General features: G+C 49.5%; 1 protein-coding gene across 5 annotated transcripts in view; it reads left to right on the forward strand.

Annotated features, from left to right (window-relative positions):
- The first annotated feature begins 1610 nt into the window (after window positions 1-1610).
- The window catches only part of Brat1 (BRCA1 associated ATM activator 1), a 15172-nt gene continuing 3259 nt past the window's right edge, over window positions 1611-13523 (forward strand). The window contains exons 1-10 of one of the 5 annotated variants that reach the window (XM_031338553.1): window positions 1611-1636; window positions 2653-2796; window positions 6903-7057; window positions 8605-8752; window positions 9598-9970; window positions 10146-10265; window positions 11221-11312; window positions 11500-11618; window positions 11692-11878; window positions 12066-12139. In XM_031338553.1, coding sequence (XP_031194413.1) covers window positions 2670-2796; window positions 6903-7057; window positions 8605-8752; window positions 9598-9970; window positions 10146-10265; window positions 11221-11312; window positions 11500-11618; window positions 11692-11878; window positions 12066-12139 — 1395 coding nt within the window. In that variant the 5' untranslated portion in view covers window positions 1611-1636; window positions 2653-2669. Of the gene's footprint in view, window positions 1637-1661; window positions 2076-2652; window positions 2797-6902; window positions 7058-8604; window positions 8753-9597; window positions 9971-10145; window positions 10266-11220; window positions 11313-11499; window positions 11619-11691; window positions 11879-12065; window positions 12140-13523 lie in introns of those variants that run through there. The other 4 variants (XM_031338551.1, XM_031338550.1, XM_031338552.1 and 1 more) reach the window with 4 other exon arrangements.

Raw genomic sequence — 13523 nt, forward strand, 5'->3', positions numbered from 1 at the left:
CTTCTTCTTCTTCTTCTTCTTCTTCTTCTTCTTCTCCTCCTCCTCCTCCTCCTCCTTCTTCTTCCTCCTTCTTCTTCCTCCTTCTCCTTTTCCTTCTCCTTCTTCTTCTTCTTCTTCCTCTCTCTCTCTCTCTCTCTCTCTCTCTCTCTCTCTCTCTCTCTCTCTCTCTCTCTCTCTCTCTCTGAGATCCTGTCTCTGTCTCCTCAGTGCTGGGGTTATAAGTGTATACCGCCATGCCCTGCTTTTCTTATTTTGTGCTCCCTCCGCCCCATCCCATCTCCTTGGATTCTGGCAACTCAACTTAGGCTTGCAAAGGAACTATTCCCCAGGATGCATTCTTTATTTTTATTTATTTATTGAGTAAACAGCTCTCTGCAACTGGGTGGCATTGCAACATTAATAGCTTAATAGCTCAATACAAGGTTTCTCTTGAGAGGTTTTTTTCTTGATTGTGTAAGGGCCCATGATTTGCCAAAGAATAACACCCGGGGCCCAAATATTATATAAACGCAAAGTGCTTTCTAAAAAGATTTTATTTAATGTATATGAGTACGCAGTAGCTGTCTTCAGATACACCAGAATCCATTACATATGGTTGTGAGCCACCTTGTGGTTTCTGGGAATTGAACTCAGGACCTCTCGGAAGAGGTGTCAGTGCTCTCAACCGCTGAGCCACCTCTCCAGCCAGCAAAGAGTGTTTTATTCTGCAGAAGTCCAGAATGCTGGGGTCTCCCATTACCAAGATAGACAACCAAGCTCATGGGCCTGATTAAAAGCACATTGGAATTCCAGTGTAGGTGAGCGTTATCTTACCCTTTCTAGGCATTCCGGAACCCTGCCCTAAAAGAGATGTGTGCACTTGTGTGTGTGCGTGTATGTGTGTGTGCGCGCGCATTCGCGCGCGCGCGACCTCGGGACTGGGAGCCACTCTGGTCCTCTGGAAGAGTAAGAGGTATTCTTTACCACTGACCCATCTCTCTAGTCCCCAACAGCCTACTTTTAATCTTTATCATTAGAAGAGCAGGCTGAAGTTGTGAAGAGTTGGCAGCAGTGGGTGGTAGAGAGAAGGCCAGAAGGGATAGAGGCCTGGGGCTGTGGTGACTGGAGGGTCCTGACACTCTAGGCCCAGGAGTTTAGCGCTACCCGCTGTGAGAACTGAGGATTCCGTGTTGACCTGCCTGTTGCTGCCCACACCGTACACTAAAGCCAAAGGCAAGGGTTAGAATATCCAGCAGAAACCGGGAACCATACCAGCCTAGACACGTGGTCTGAGGCCAGCAAGGCCGCGCCTCCCAGCGAAGAGCCACGCCCACACCGAGCCCGCCTCGGGGACGCTCCGCCCACTGCCCGCGTGGGCATGTACCATAGAGCGCCCTAGTGGGGGCGTGATAACTCGAGAGATTGGTACAGTGTGAAAAGAGCAAACTGCACCCAGCGGGAGTGCGTTTACAGGGCTTGAACGTCAGAGGCGATCGGAACGGCAGGGCCATCACCAGTCTCCAAGCGCGTCGCCCCTCTCTTTTGCCCACCTCCCCATGTCCGTCACGTGGTACTGACTTAGGGCGGGGCCTGTGGAGACGCAGACCCAAGCAGGGAGAGGAATCGGCTGCACTGAGGGGCGGGGCCTGTAGCAAAGGTGAAGGAACTTCCGTCGGGGCGGGGCCTCCGTGCGGGCTGCGAAATCTGGCGGAGTGGGACTTGAAGCTGGCGGGGTGGAGCCAATTCCCGGGGCGGGGCGGGGCCTATGTTGATGTGGGCCCGGGCTCGTGGTTGCGTGCAGAGAACTCCGGGGGGCAGGACCTGGGGAGGGCGGGGCCTCGGCCAGCGTGAAGCGGAATTTGCCGGGGGGGCGAGGGCGGAGCCTGCCTTAGACACCGGAACCACAGCGGGAGAGGCGCACGCAGGCGGAGGGTCTAGATCCTGGTAAGGCGGAGTTCGAGCTTCCGCAGGGCTGCCTGGTGGTGCATTTTGCACTCTCGGGCGTAGTTCCCTTAGCGGAGGGATGCGGGGGCGGGATTGGACCCGCAGGCTAACTCGCAGTCGCGGAGAGCGCACCTCTTAGCCGGATTTGGGAGGTAACGACGGATGTTGGGGTCCAGACAGAGCCTGGCAGGGCCGACAGATTCCGAAATCATTGCCCTCCAAGATGTATATTTCTGTCCTGAGGAGACACTTAGTTGGAGACCTCAGGGCTGTCACTTGCAGCCTCTACCGACTTGGGCTGTGACACCCCTTCCTGTGCACTCCTCCGTGGCCTGAAGGATCGTCTCATCCGGGCATCCGGGTTTCTCTTGACCGTTGGGAACAGATTTTGGGATAAATGGCCTGATGAACACTCCTGGCTGATCCCCTGACTGTTCTGGCAGCTAGCTTAATGACCCCTATCCCACTTTACCAAACCCCCAACTTAACATACTTTGACACCAAAGGCTCTGATAAGCCTGTTCTCACCCACAGTGCAGCTGCCAGGACTCAATCCTTTTGTCCAGGTTCCCCTGGACTGAGCTTAGCATCTTTGTGGACTCAAGAGTTCTGGTCCACGTGAAGTTGCCCGGCCTCTCCCCCATCCTAACAGGCATTGAAGACTGCCTGTAACTAGGGTAGCTGATGTCTGAAGCCAGATCTGAGGCTGACCTCTTGCCTCCTCTGTAGGAGCTGCCGGCCTGATCATGGACCCCGAATGCTCCAGGCTCCTCCCGGCTCTCTGTGCTGTTTTGGCAGATCCCAGACAGCTGGTGGCAGATGACACCTGCTTGGAGAAACTCCTGGACTGGTTTAAAACAGTGACAGAGGCAGGTGAGGACACTACTTATAGAATTGTTTATCCATGTGGTGTCTTTACTTCGTCTCCTTGAGACTCTGGCTGATCAGGGATAGTGGAGATGGAGAAGGACGGACTGACCTGAACTGTCATGTACTGACAGTCCCATCCACTCCATCCACATTTCAGGCTTCCGATGGCCAGTTCACACTAGGAGTTTGCAGGGCACGAGCCTATGTTGCTTTGTTGTCTTCACTGTATTTTGCTTGTCTTGAAGAAGTTAGATCTCTGGGTGGATGAGGTGGGACATGTCATCTAGAAGCCAAGGCAGGAGGACCTTTAACGGTGCTATATTTTGAGTTCAGGGCCAGCCTGAGTTACATCCTTACTGTGTAGGTGGACCTTAATCACTGGTATTGTTGTGTTTCCATTTTTTTCCCCTGAAACAAGGTTTCTCTGTGTAGCCCTGGCTGTCCTGGAACTCACATTGTAGACTAGGCTGGCCTGGAACTCAAGAGATCTGTGCTGGAATTAAAGGCATGTGCCCTCATGTCTGGCGCGGGCTCGCTTGCGCGCTCTTTCTCTCTCTCTCTCTTGCTCTCTCTCTCACTCTTGCTCTCTCCTCTTTTTTAAAGTAGTGCTGTACTGGTTTTCCTTGAGCGTGAGTACCTGGGCAAATAGAAGTTTTCCCTCTCCTGGGTGATCATTGTCTTCACACAGGTTCCATGATGAGCCTTGTCATTAATTCCTACCTTCATTTCTCCTTTCACTTATTTCTGTTCTTTTTCTTTTCTTTTGAAGTATGTTCTAATGTAGCCCAGGCTGTCCTCAAACATTAGGTATCCAAGGATGACCTTGGGCCTCTGGTCCTCCCAGTGTGTAGATCTGAATGCTGGGATGGTAGGTGTGTACCCATAACACCCTGTTTGTACTGGATGCTGAGGATGGAGCCAAGGCTTCCTGAATAGCAGGCAAGCCCTCCATCAACCAAGCTACAACCCCAACCCTTACCTTTTGTTTTGTGTTTTGTTTCGCCTGTTTTTTAAGTTACCGAATTTAAAACGATTTAAAAATGACATGTTAGTTGAATCCTACAAAGTTTACTGCATTGTACTTTTCTTTTTTTAAAGATTTACTTACTTTATGTTGCTCTCTTCAGACACAACAGAAGAGGGTATCAGATCCCATTACAGATGGTTGTGAGCCACCATGTGGTTGCTGGGTATTGAACTCAGGACTTCTGGAAGATCAGCCAGTGCTCTTAACCACTGAGCCATCTCTCTAGCCTTGCATTGTACTTTTGTAACTAGGTTTTATATTTGTTTATTTTGCTTTTTGAGACAGGTTTCTCTGTGTATTCCTGGCTGTCCTTATCTCTCTCTGTAGACCATGCTAACCTCGAACCTTTGAACTCAAAGATCCTCCTGCCTTTGCCTCCTGACTGCTGTGATTAAAAGTGTGCCAGTACACCTGGCCTGGTGTTTTTGTATGTGTGATGTGTGTGTATGTGCTTGCATGTGTATGTTGCATGCACACTCAGACATGTACATAGGAAGGTCAGAGCAGGACAGAACATTAGCCATCTTCTGCCATTAGTCTCCATCCATCTTATTGCTTTGAGGTAAGGTCTGTTATTGAACCTGAAGTTATAGGAGACTGGGCTGCCCAGGAAGCTCTTGGGATTCTCTAGTTAGGGTTAGAGGCTTGCGTAGCTATGCCCAGTCTTTTATGTGAGTGCTGGGGATTTGGACTCAGGTCCTCATAATTGAAGAGCAGCCACTGTTACCCACTGAACCATCTTGCTTTTTGGAGGCAGGGTTCAGCTGTATAGCACTGGCTGGCCTGGACCAGGATGGCTTTAAACTCATGCCTCTGCCTCCATGTGTCATGTTTAAGTGTGTGTGCCCCACATTTGACCTGCAGGTATTCTTATATTTTTGGTTGTGAGCCTAGCCTTTAACAGCTGAGCCATCTCTCCAGCCCAACAGGTATTCTTAAATGACTTTATTGAGATATGATTTACATGCCACAGAGTCCACCCATTTAAAGTTTACCAGTTCAGCAGAGCATGGTTACTCACATCTGTAATCTCAACACTTGGGAGGCCAAGACAGGTGGGTTGCTACAAGTTAGAGGTGAGCCTGGACACGTAGTAAGTTCAGGGCCAGCCTGGATTACAGAAGGACACACTATCTTAAAAATATATATAAAATAAATTAATAGAAAATGAAGTGTACCGGTTCAGTGGGTTTTAGTCAACTTATGAGGTGTCTGGTCTCATTGTATAACTTTTTTGTTGCCAGTATAGCTAGGTGTCCCTTGGAAAGCAGTTTTCCCTCTCACCTCTCTCCCAGTTTCCTGCCATTTTTAAGATGTCCCCTGTGATAGAGCTCTGCCTGTTGGTGCAGACTTGTTAGCCCAGATACTTGGAACTGAGGCAGGAGGATTGTAAGTTTATGGTCTGGGCTACACAGTGAGTTCAAGGCAACTTAGTAAGATCCTGTTGAAAGCAAGAGAGATAGGACTAGCAGCCAGATATGGCAGAGCAATTGAGAGGCAAAGGTGGAAGGATTAGGAGTTCGTGGCTAGCCTCAGCTACATAGCAAATTCAAGGCTAGCCTGGACTAGGAGAACTTTTTACAAAACAAACAGACCAATACAAATACAAAATCAATAACAATAAAAACAAAAGGCTGGGGTGTAGCTCAGTGGGTGATTACTTGCCTACCAGGTATGAAGCCTTGGGTTCAGTCCCTAGCACTGGCCCTTCCTCTCCCAACAAAAGAAAAAAGTCATGGCCAGGCCTGGTGGCACATGCCTTTAATTCCAGCACTCAGGAGGCAGAGGCAGGCTATTCTCTGTGAGTTCAAAGCTAGCCTGGTCTACAGAGCGAGTCCTAGGGACAGTCAGGGCTACATAGAGAAACTCTGTCTTAAAAAACAAAAAGGAAAAGAAAAGAAAAAAAGCTAGGCATAGTGCTCCATGCCCATAATCCCCACATTTAGAAGGTAGAGACAAGAGGCTCAGGAGTTCAAGGCCTCAGGTACCTAACAAATTCAAGGAGAATTTGGGCTATAGGTAAGCCTGCCTCAGAAAACCAGAAAATGTTGTACATGTTAAAAAGAACTGTTCACACTTGCCAATTAGATTGGTGTTCACCGTTCACATCTGCTGTGTTATTGGCAACCTGTCCCTGTAAGTGTTTCTCAGAGGTGTGTAAAATCTTACTTTGAGATTGTAAATTCAACTTTTTTTTGGCAGCGTTGCCTTTAATGGCTTCTTTTTTTTTTTTTTTTTTTTTTTCTTTGAGACAGGGTTTCTCTATGTAGCCACTGGCTTCTTATTTATTTCTTTTCTGTCTTTCTTTTCTCCTTCTTTCCTTTGGTGATACTAGTGGTAGACAAATATTTTGTTGCTGAGCCACACTCCCAGCTCCTCACTGGGGGATTCTAGGCAGTGGCTCTGTATGGAGTTACAGCCCTAACTCTTTACTGGTTCTTATCTTCATGAGCTGCTTTTATCTACTGTAAAGTTGAATTTGCAGTCTCAAGGCAAGGTTTTTTACACACCTCTGAGAACCAAGTCCATGGATAGATCACCAAGAACATAGCAGATGTGAACAATGAAAGCCAATCTAATGGACAAGTGTGAACACTGTTCCTTCAAGTGTGTGTGCAACACTTTTTTTAAAGACTTATTTATTTAATGTATATGAGTACACTATAGCTCTCTTCAGCCACACCAGAAGAGGGCATCGGATCCCTCTTACAGATGGCTGTGAGCCACCTTGTGGTAGTTGGGAATTGAACTCAGGACCTCTGGAAGAGTAGTCAGTGCTCTTAACTGCTCAGCCATCTCTCCAGCCCCATTTTTGTTTTTTTGAGGCAGACTTACCTGTAACCCAAGTTCTCCTTGAATTTGTTAGGTTGCTGAGGATGGCCTTGCACTCCTGAGCCTTCTGCCTCCACCTTCTAAATGCACCATGCCTCTGGGGTCTCTTTAATGAATTCAAATTAGGAGCCATTTGTTGTAAATACCCCTCTTTCTTGGACTCCTTAATCCTAAGGGAAAGGGATGTTGGAGCCATTTCTAAAGAGGGTATCCATGCTCACTGCTCTCTTGGGATGTCCTTTCTCTATAGAGTCCAGCCTCCAATTACTCCAGGACCATCCCTGCCTAATGGAGCTCCTGTCCCATGTGCTGAAGCCACAGGATGTGAGCCCCAGGGTCCTCTCCTTTGCTCTGCGCCTTGTTGGGGTCTTTGCAGCCCAGGAGGACTGTTTCCAGTATCTTCAGGTGAACCTTTATCTCTCACATGCTTGTCCCTTGAAGGGCAGACATCCTCTCCTCTGGAGTAGGAGCCACTCAGTGCCTGGGTCTCAGTGGCTGGCCCTGCTCCTGTGTCTGGCTAGCACACCAGGATTCTTAGCCCCATTGTCATCCCACATTGCTCCTACTTAGAAACACTGCAGGGATGATGCTGGCCGCCTTCCTGTTCTTACCTGCTGTGTGAGCCTTGCCCTGTTCTCAGTGTCTCTCTCTGATGAGGCTGTGTGAGGACCCTAGGACACTCCAGATGCTTTGCCTGTAGCACGGTCATGGATGGTGGGGGGTGAGGGGAAAGAACAGGGAGTTCTTGGTGAAGCGATTCTCTGCCACTGGCAGGGAACTCCACAGGAGCATTCATGTACATAGACCCACAGATGTGTAATTAGAGAATTTTGAAATAATAAAAATCTTATAAAGAAAGAAAGGGGAAAAGAAATGTGTTGTGTTTCCTCTGACCTCTTTCTGGTCTCAGGAGGGCAGAGTGGTGGGGCTGGGGCCCAGGAACAGTTGTGTGAAACCAACTAGCGCTTCCACCAATCTTCTTGGGTTTTTGTTTTGTTGTTGGAGGTGTTTTCATTTTTTTTTTCAAGATTTACCTATTTATTTTATGTATATGAGTACACTGTAGCTGTATAGATGGTTGTGAGCCTTCATGTGGTTGCTGGGAATTGAATTTAGGACTTCTGCTTGTTCCGGTCAACCCCACTCTCTCAGTCCCTGCTCACTCTGGCCCAAAGATTTATTTATTATAAATAAATACACTGTAGCTGTCTTCAGACACACTAGAAGAAGGCGTCAGATCTCATTAAGGATGATTGTGAGCCACCATGTGGTTGCTGGGATTTGAACTCAGGACCTTCGGAAGAGCAATCAGTGCTCTTAACCGCTGAGCCATTTCTCCAGCCCCCAGGTCTTTTTCATTTTTACTATTATTGTTTTGTTTTTGTATTTTTGAGACAGTGTCTCTCTATGTAGTCCTAGCTGTCTTGGAGCTTGCTGTATAGACCAGGCTGGCCTCGAACTCACAGAGATCTGTCTGCCTCTGCCTCCTAGGTACTGGGATTAAAGACGTGCATCACCACACCTGGTGGGGCAGTTTTTTTCCCCCTGGTGTTTATTTTTATTTTATCTCTGGGTGTTTTGCCTATATGTATGTCCTAGACCACATCCATGCAGTTCCTGTGGAGGTCAGAAGAGGGCATCCCATCCCCTGAAACTGGGACTTTATACAGTTGTGAGCCGCCTTGGATGTTGGGACCTGAGCCAGGTTTCTTTCCTGGAGCAGTCAGTGCTCCTAAGCCCTGAGCATCTCTCCAGCCCCATGTTTTCTTTTTTGAGATGAGGTCTCACCATGTATTCCTGGCTGATCTAGAATTCAAGGAGACTCACCTGCTTCTGCCTCTGAATGCTGGGATTAAAGGATGCACAACCAAGCATGACTCTACCGGTCCTGAAGATGACCAACAATAAAACCCTTCTCCCTCCGCATTTCTGATGCTTTCTTTGCTTCCTAGCAGGGGGAGTTGTTGCTGGGGCTCTTTGGGGAGTCAGGTGCCCTCAGCTGGGCAGCCTGGAGCATCCCCAGTGTGCGCAGCGGCTGGATCCAGGGCCTGTGCTCCCTGGCACACCACCCCAGTGCCCTGCACTTCCTGGCTGACAGTGGTGAGTGTAGCCCATGCCCTGCCCCAGTTCACCTACAGGGCCTCCTGCCTCTCTGCCTGTGCTGTGGGATCTCCAAGGAGCCCCTGAACCTCTCTGAATCCAGTCTTCTCAGCTGGGGAAGTGGTGGTGGTCCAAGCTTGTCAGGATAAGCACACAGTGGCTGGAGGAAAATGTCATCTTTGATTCCTAGGGTCTGGGGTGGTTCCTGCAATTGTGTCCTGTCAGGTAGTCACTAGTTTGTCCGGTAACATATTAGAACTAGTTAGAAGCTGAATCAGTACCAGGTGGTCCTGGCGCACGCCTTTAATCCCAATGCTTGGGAGGCAGAGGCAGGCAGGGTTCTGGGGTCAAAGCCATATGTTGCTTATTTTTTTCCTCCAAGTCCAACTTTGGGTGAAAGAAAGTTAGGTATCAGTGCAGGGAGGAGATATTCCTGTATATGTAAAAATGAGCTGTTTTCAGTGTCTAGGCTCAGCCTTCTTGGTGTGGGAAGCCTTTCTCCCTGCAGACTTTTTTCTTTTTTAATTTCTTGGTGTTGGCACAACCTTTAATCCTAGCACTGCACATGGGAGGCAGAGGCAGATGGATATATGTAAGTTCAAGGCCAACCTGGTCTACAGAGCAAATTCTAGGACAGCCACAGCTACACAGTGAAACCCTGTTTCAAAAACCAAAACAAAAAAAAAAAACAAAAGAAAAAACGAAGTACTGGCTTTAAAGCCAGCATGCTGGAGGCTCATGCTGGGTTTCCTTGTGCAGAGGAGAGTCTAGGCCTGAAGGGTTTGATAGATAGGTGTTCTCCGTGTGCTTGCTCATCCACTCTGACCTTTTGCTGCCTACTCCAGGTGCTGTGGACACGATCTTCTCCTTGCAGGGAGACCCCAGCCTGTTTGTAGCCTCAGCAGCCAGCCAGCTCCTAGTACACATCCTGGCTCTTTCCATGCAAGGTAGAGCGTCAAGGTCCCCCGTCCCCGAAGCTGCCGCCTGGCCTGTGTGTGCCCAGAAGATTGTAAACCATGTGGAAGAGTCCTTGCATTCCAAAGCCACCCCTCAGGTCACACAGGCCTTGAATGTCCTGACTACGACTTTCGGGCGCTGCCATAACCCCTGGACAGGGGTCCTCTGGGAACGGCTAAGTCCCCCTGTTGCCCGCCTGTTTGAGAGAGACCCCATTCCAGCCGTGCATGCGCTCATGGACCTTCTTCTCAGTGTGGCCAGGTCAGGTGGCTGCAGGGACTTGGAGTGAGTGGTTATTGTCTGTGAAGTTTCAGAGCAGCTGATGCTTCATGGGGAGGGCCCTGAGGATGCCTCAGGGGACAGGGCATCTGCAGAACTGGTCACAATTGCAGCTGTCCAGTTAGACTCTGATGGAGGCATGGTTTTCTTTCTCCAGGTCTCCTGTGTTGAATTTTGCAGCCTGTGGCCTGTGGGAGATGCTGGCCCAGACTCTGAGCCGCCTGAGCCCCACACAAGCTGGGCCTCTAGCCCTGGGGACCCTGAAACTTCAGCACTGGTATGATTGGGGGAGTTGAGAGTGCTATAATAATGGTTGGGGAACTCTGGAAGCCAGATGTGAGAATGGGCCAGGTGGGATGGGCAGGTATTAAAGCACTGGTTGCCTCCTTCTGTCCCTCTCTCCCTCCATTCTCTTCCCCTTTGTCTCTCTTTCCCTTCCCCAGTACTTGGTATGGAACTTAGCATTTTATACATGCTAGTCAAATCCTCTACCACTGAGCCACGCCCCAGCTCCTCACTGGCAGATTCTAGGCGGGTGCTCTGCCATAGAGCTATACCCATAATTTTTTTCTTATTTTGAGAGTCTTCACTGATTTGCCCAGGCTGTCCTTGAACTCACTCTTCAGGTCAACCTTGTACTTTACATTCCCACCTCCACCTCCTAAGCAGCATGTGCCATACCACACTAAGCAAGAGACAGAACGATTTCAAATAAAAGTTTGTGGTACCCCCAGAGCTAAAGCTAACTTCTGTGCTGTCTGTAGCTGTCCTCTTACCTCCAGTAAGGCTGAGCCAAGCTCCTGGAGCTCCAAAGTCTATACCCCATGGGCTGTGCAGAGGTGTGGGATACAGGGAGGAAGGGTGCTAAGGGTTTGAACAGGCTCAGGTCATCAGAGTGGTCCATCCCCATAATGTGAAAAGGGACACCTCAGGTCACTGAACACAACATGAACACACCTGGGCACTGCCCTAGGAGCCAGGAAATTCCCAGTCACTCAGATCAGGGAGTGTAACCAGCCTTTCTGGGGCCCCTGAGACCCAGCAACTGTTCATCATAACAGCAGGACCAAACCTAGGTCAGGCCTCTCCTCCTACCTGGTTCCTAACTAGTAGCTTGCGGACAAAGTGTTTCAGAGGAACCTCCACCCTTGCTTCTACTGAGCCACCATAGACTCTCTAGGATGCTCAGATTGTGGCCAGAATATAACCCTCATCCTGTACTGTGTCCCCAGTCCCCAGGAACTGAGGACCCAGGCCTTTGGAGTCCTCCTCCAGCCTCTGGCCTGTATCCTGAAAGCTACTACTCAGGCCCCTGGACCTCCAGGTATGCAGGGAGGGTGGAACCCCCCATTCTTAGGGAAAGAAGAGTGAGCTACCCTGGTCCCACTCAGACCTTCTCCCAACTAATAGTACAGGCAGACAGCAGCCCTGAGCAGCCCTGGCCCTGAACTTGAGAGCTGGCTCTTGCTTGGATGGTGGTCACTAAAGGGATGCTGTTGTTTTTGCCTTAGGCTTGCTGGATGGGACTGAGGGTAGCTTGCTGACTGTGGATACACTCTTGTCTTCAAAGTCAGCCTGTGTGGGACTCCTTTGCCAGACTCTGGCTCACCTGGAAGAGCTGCAGATGCTGGTAAGTGCAGCCATGCCTCCTGTCATTGAGCCACATGACCTCAGGCCTCTGCTGACTTTACTCCTCCCTGCAGCCCCAGTGCCCCTCACCGTGGCCACAGGTGCCTCTGCTGCAAGCTGCTGTCACTATATTGCATCTCTGTGATGGCTCAGCGGACCCCAGCTCCAGTGCAGGAGGCCGTCTCTGTGGGACTCTGGGTGGCTGTGTTCGTGTCCAGCGAGCAGCTCTTGACTTCTTGGGGACGCTGTCTCAGGGGACAAGTGAGTGCTGTTTTCTCTTGTCCTAAGTTCCACTTTCTCTTCTTTTTCTTCTGGGGTGTCCATTGGGCTCTCAGCCACAGGGTAGCTTCTGACCCCTGCTTCCATAGGGTTTGGAATCCATGCTCCCTGCCAGGTGGCAGGCTCTGGGTAGACGTTGAGTTGATGTTTCCACTCCTGTCTGTTTCAGGCCCCCTGGAGTTGGTGCTGGAGGTATTTGCCGTCCTCCTAAAGACCCTGGAGAGCCCGGAGTCCAGCCCCACGGTACCACAAATGGGTTCTGGGAGGCTTGCCCAGCTGGGGACCTTCTCACTTAAGAATGCCTCCAATAGAGGCTGCCAAGCCACTGCCCAGAGTGGCCTTTCTGGGTGTAGTGGTACACACTTGTAATCCCCCCACAGATGTGGTAGAGGCTGGAGGATCATGAGTTCAAGACCAGTCTGGGCTACAAAGAGACCCTGACAAGCTGGGTGTGGTCATACACGCCTTTAGTTCCAGTTTGTTGGAGGCAGAGGCAGGCAAATCTCTATAGAGTTGTGTCCAGCTTGGTCTTCAAAGGGAGTTCCAGGACAGCCAAGGCCACATAGTAAGACTACGAAGGGACAGAGACCCTTGACACAAGACTGGTAGCCATGGTTGTAGGGGACCCAGGATCCAGCCCATCCTGGTGAGGCTCACATTTAAAAGGACTTCTATAGTAATAAATATTTTTAAAAATCCTAGTGTGGGGATTCTTCCTACCTTAGACTATATGTGTTCCCAGATGAAAGACACAGACAGCCTTATTATACTGTTAAATATGCATTAGGCAGTTATTATACTGTTAAATATGCATTAGGCAGCTGCCTACCCTCCATGCTGTTAGAATCCACTTCCCTACTCATAACTCCGAGTTACTTACTATTTTTTGTTCTGTCTGGGCTGCTCCTCCAATCAGCCAGCTCAGTGGCCGCGTTATGGCTCCTTTCTCCTTTTTCTTCCTCTTGTGGTCCCAAGCCCAGGAACCCTCAACCTCCCCTGGGTCTCTCCTCCCCAGCCATTGGCTGCTGCCATTTTTCTTTACCAATCAGAATTCACTAGGGCCAGGGTTCCCAGGTGTCTTACACTGCCTTTCAGGGCAGTTTTGGGGGACCCAAATTAGCATTGAGTATAAGCAGCATTGGGCCAACTCACAACAGAGCCAGGGATGGAGCTGGAGGTGGGGGTGTGACTGACAACCCAGTGTCCTAGGGACTTCTTTCCTGTCAATGGCCTTTGTTTTTATCTTTTTTTTCTTTTTTTTTTCCTTAGATATTTTCTTTATTTACATGTCATATGCTATCTCCTTTCCCAGTGTCCCCTCCAAAAAAAAAGAAAAAAGAAATAAATTAAAATTAAAAACAAAACAAAAAACAAAAATGAAAACAAACAAACAAACAACCCTGTTCCCTCCCCACACCCCCTGCTCACCATCCCACCCTCTCCCGTTTCCTGGCCCGGTCATTCCCTTACACTGGGGCACAGAACCTTCACAGGGCCAAGGGCCTCTCCTCCCATTGATGACCGACTAGGCCATCCTCTGCTACATATGCTGCTGCCAGAGCAGCATGCCCTGCCATTCACAGAATTCTTTTTTTTGTTTTTTTTTTTTTTGTTGTTGTTTTTTTTT

This window comes from Mastomys coucha, unplaced genomic scaffold (assembly GCF_008632895.1).
Source record: "Mastomys coucha isolate ucsf_1 unplaced genomic scaffold, UCSF_Mcou_1 pScaffold22, whole genome shotgun sequence".
NCBI classification, from domain to species: domain Eukaryota; kingdom Metazoa; phylum Chordata; class Mammalia; order Rodentia; family Muridae; genus Mastomys; species Mastomys coucha.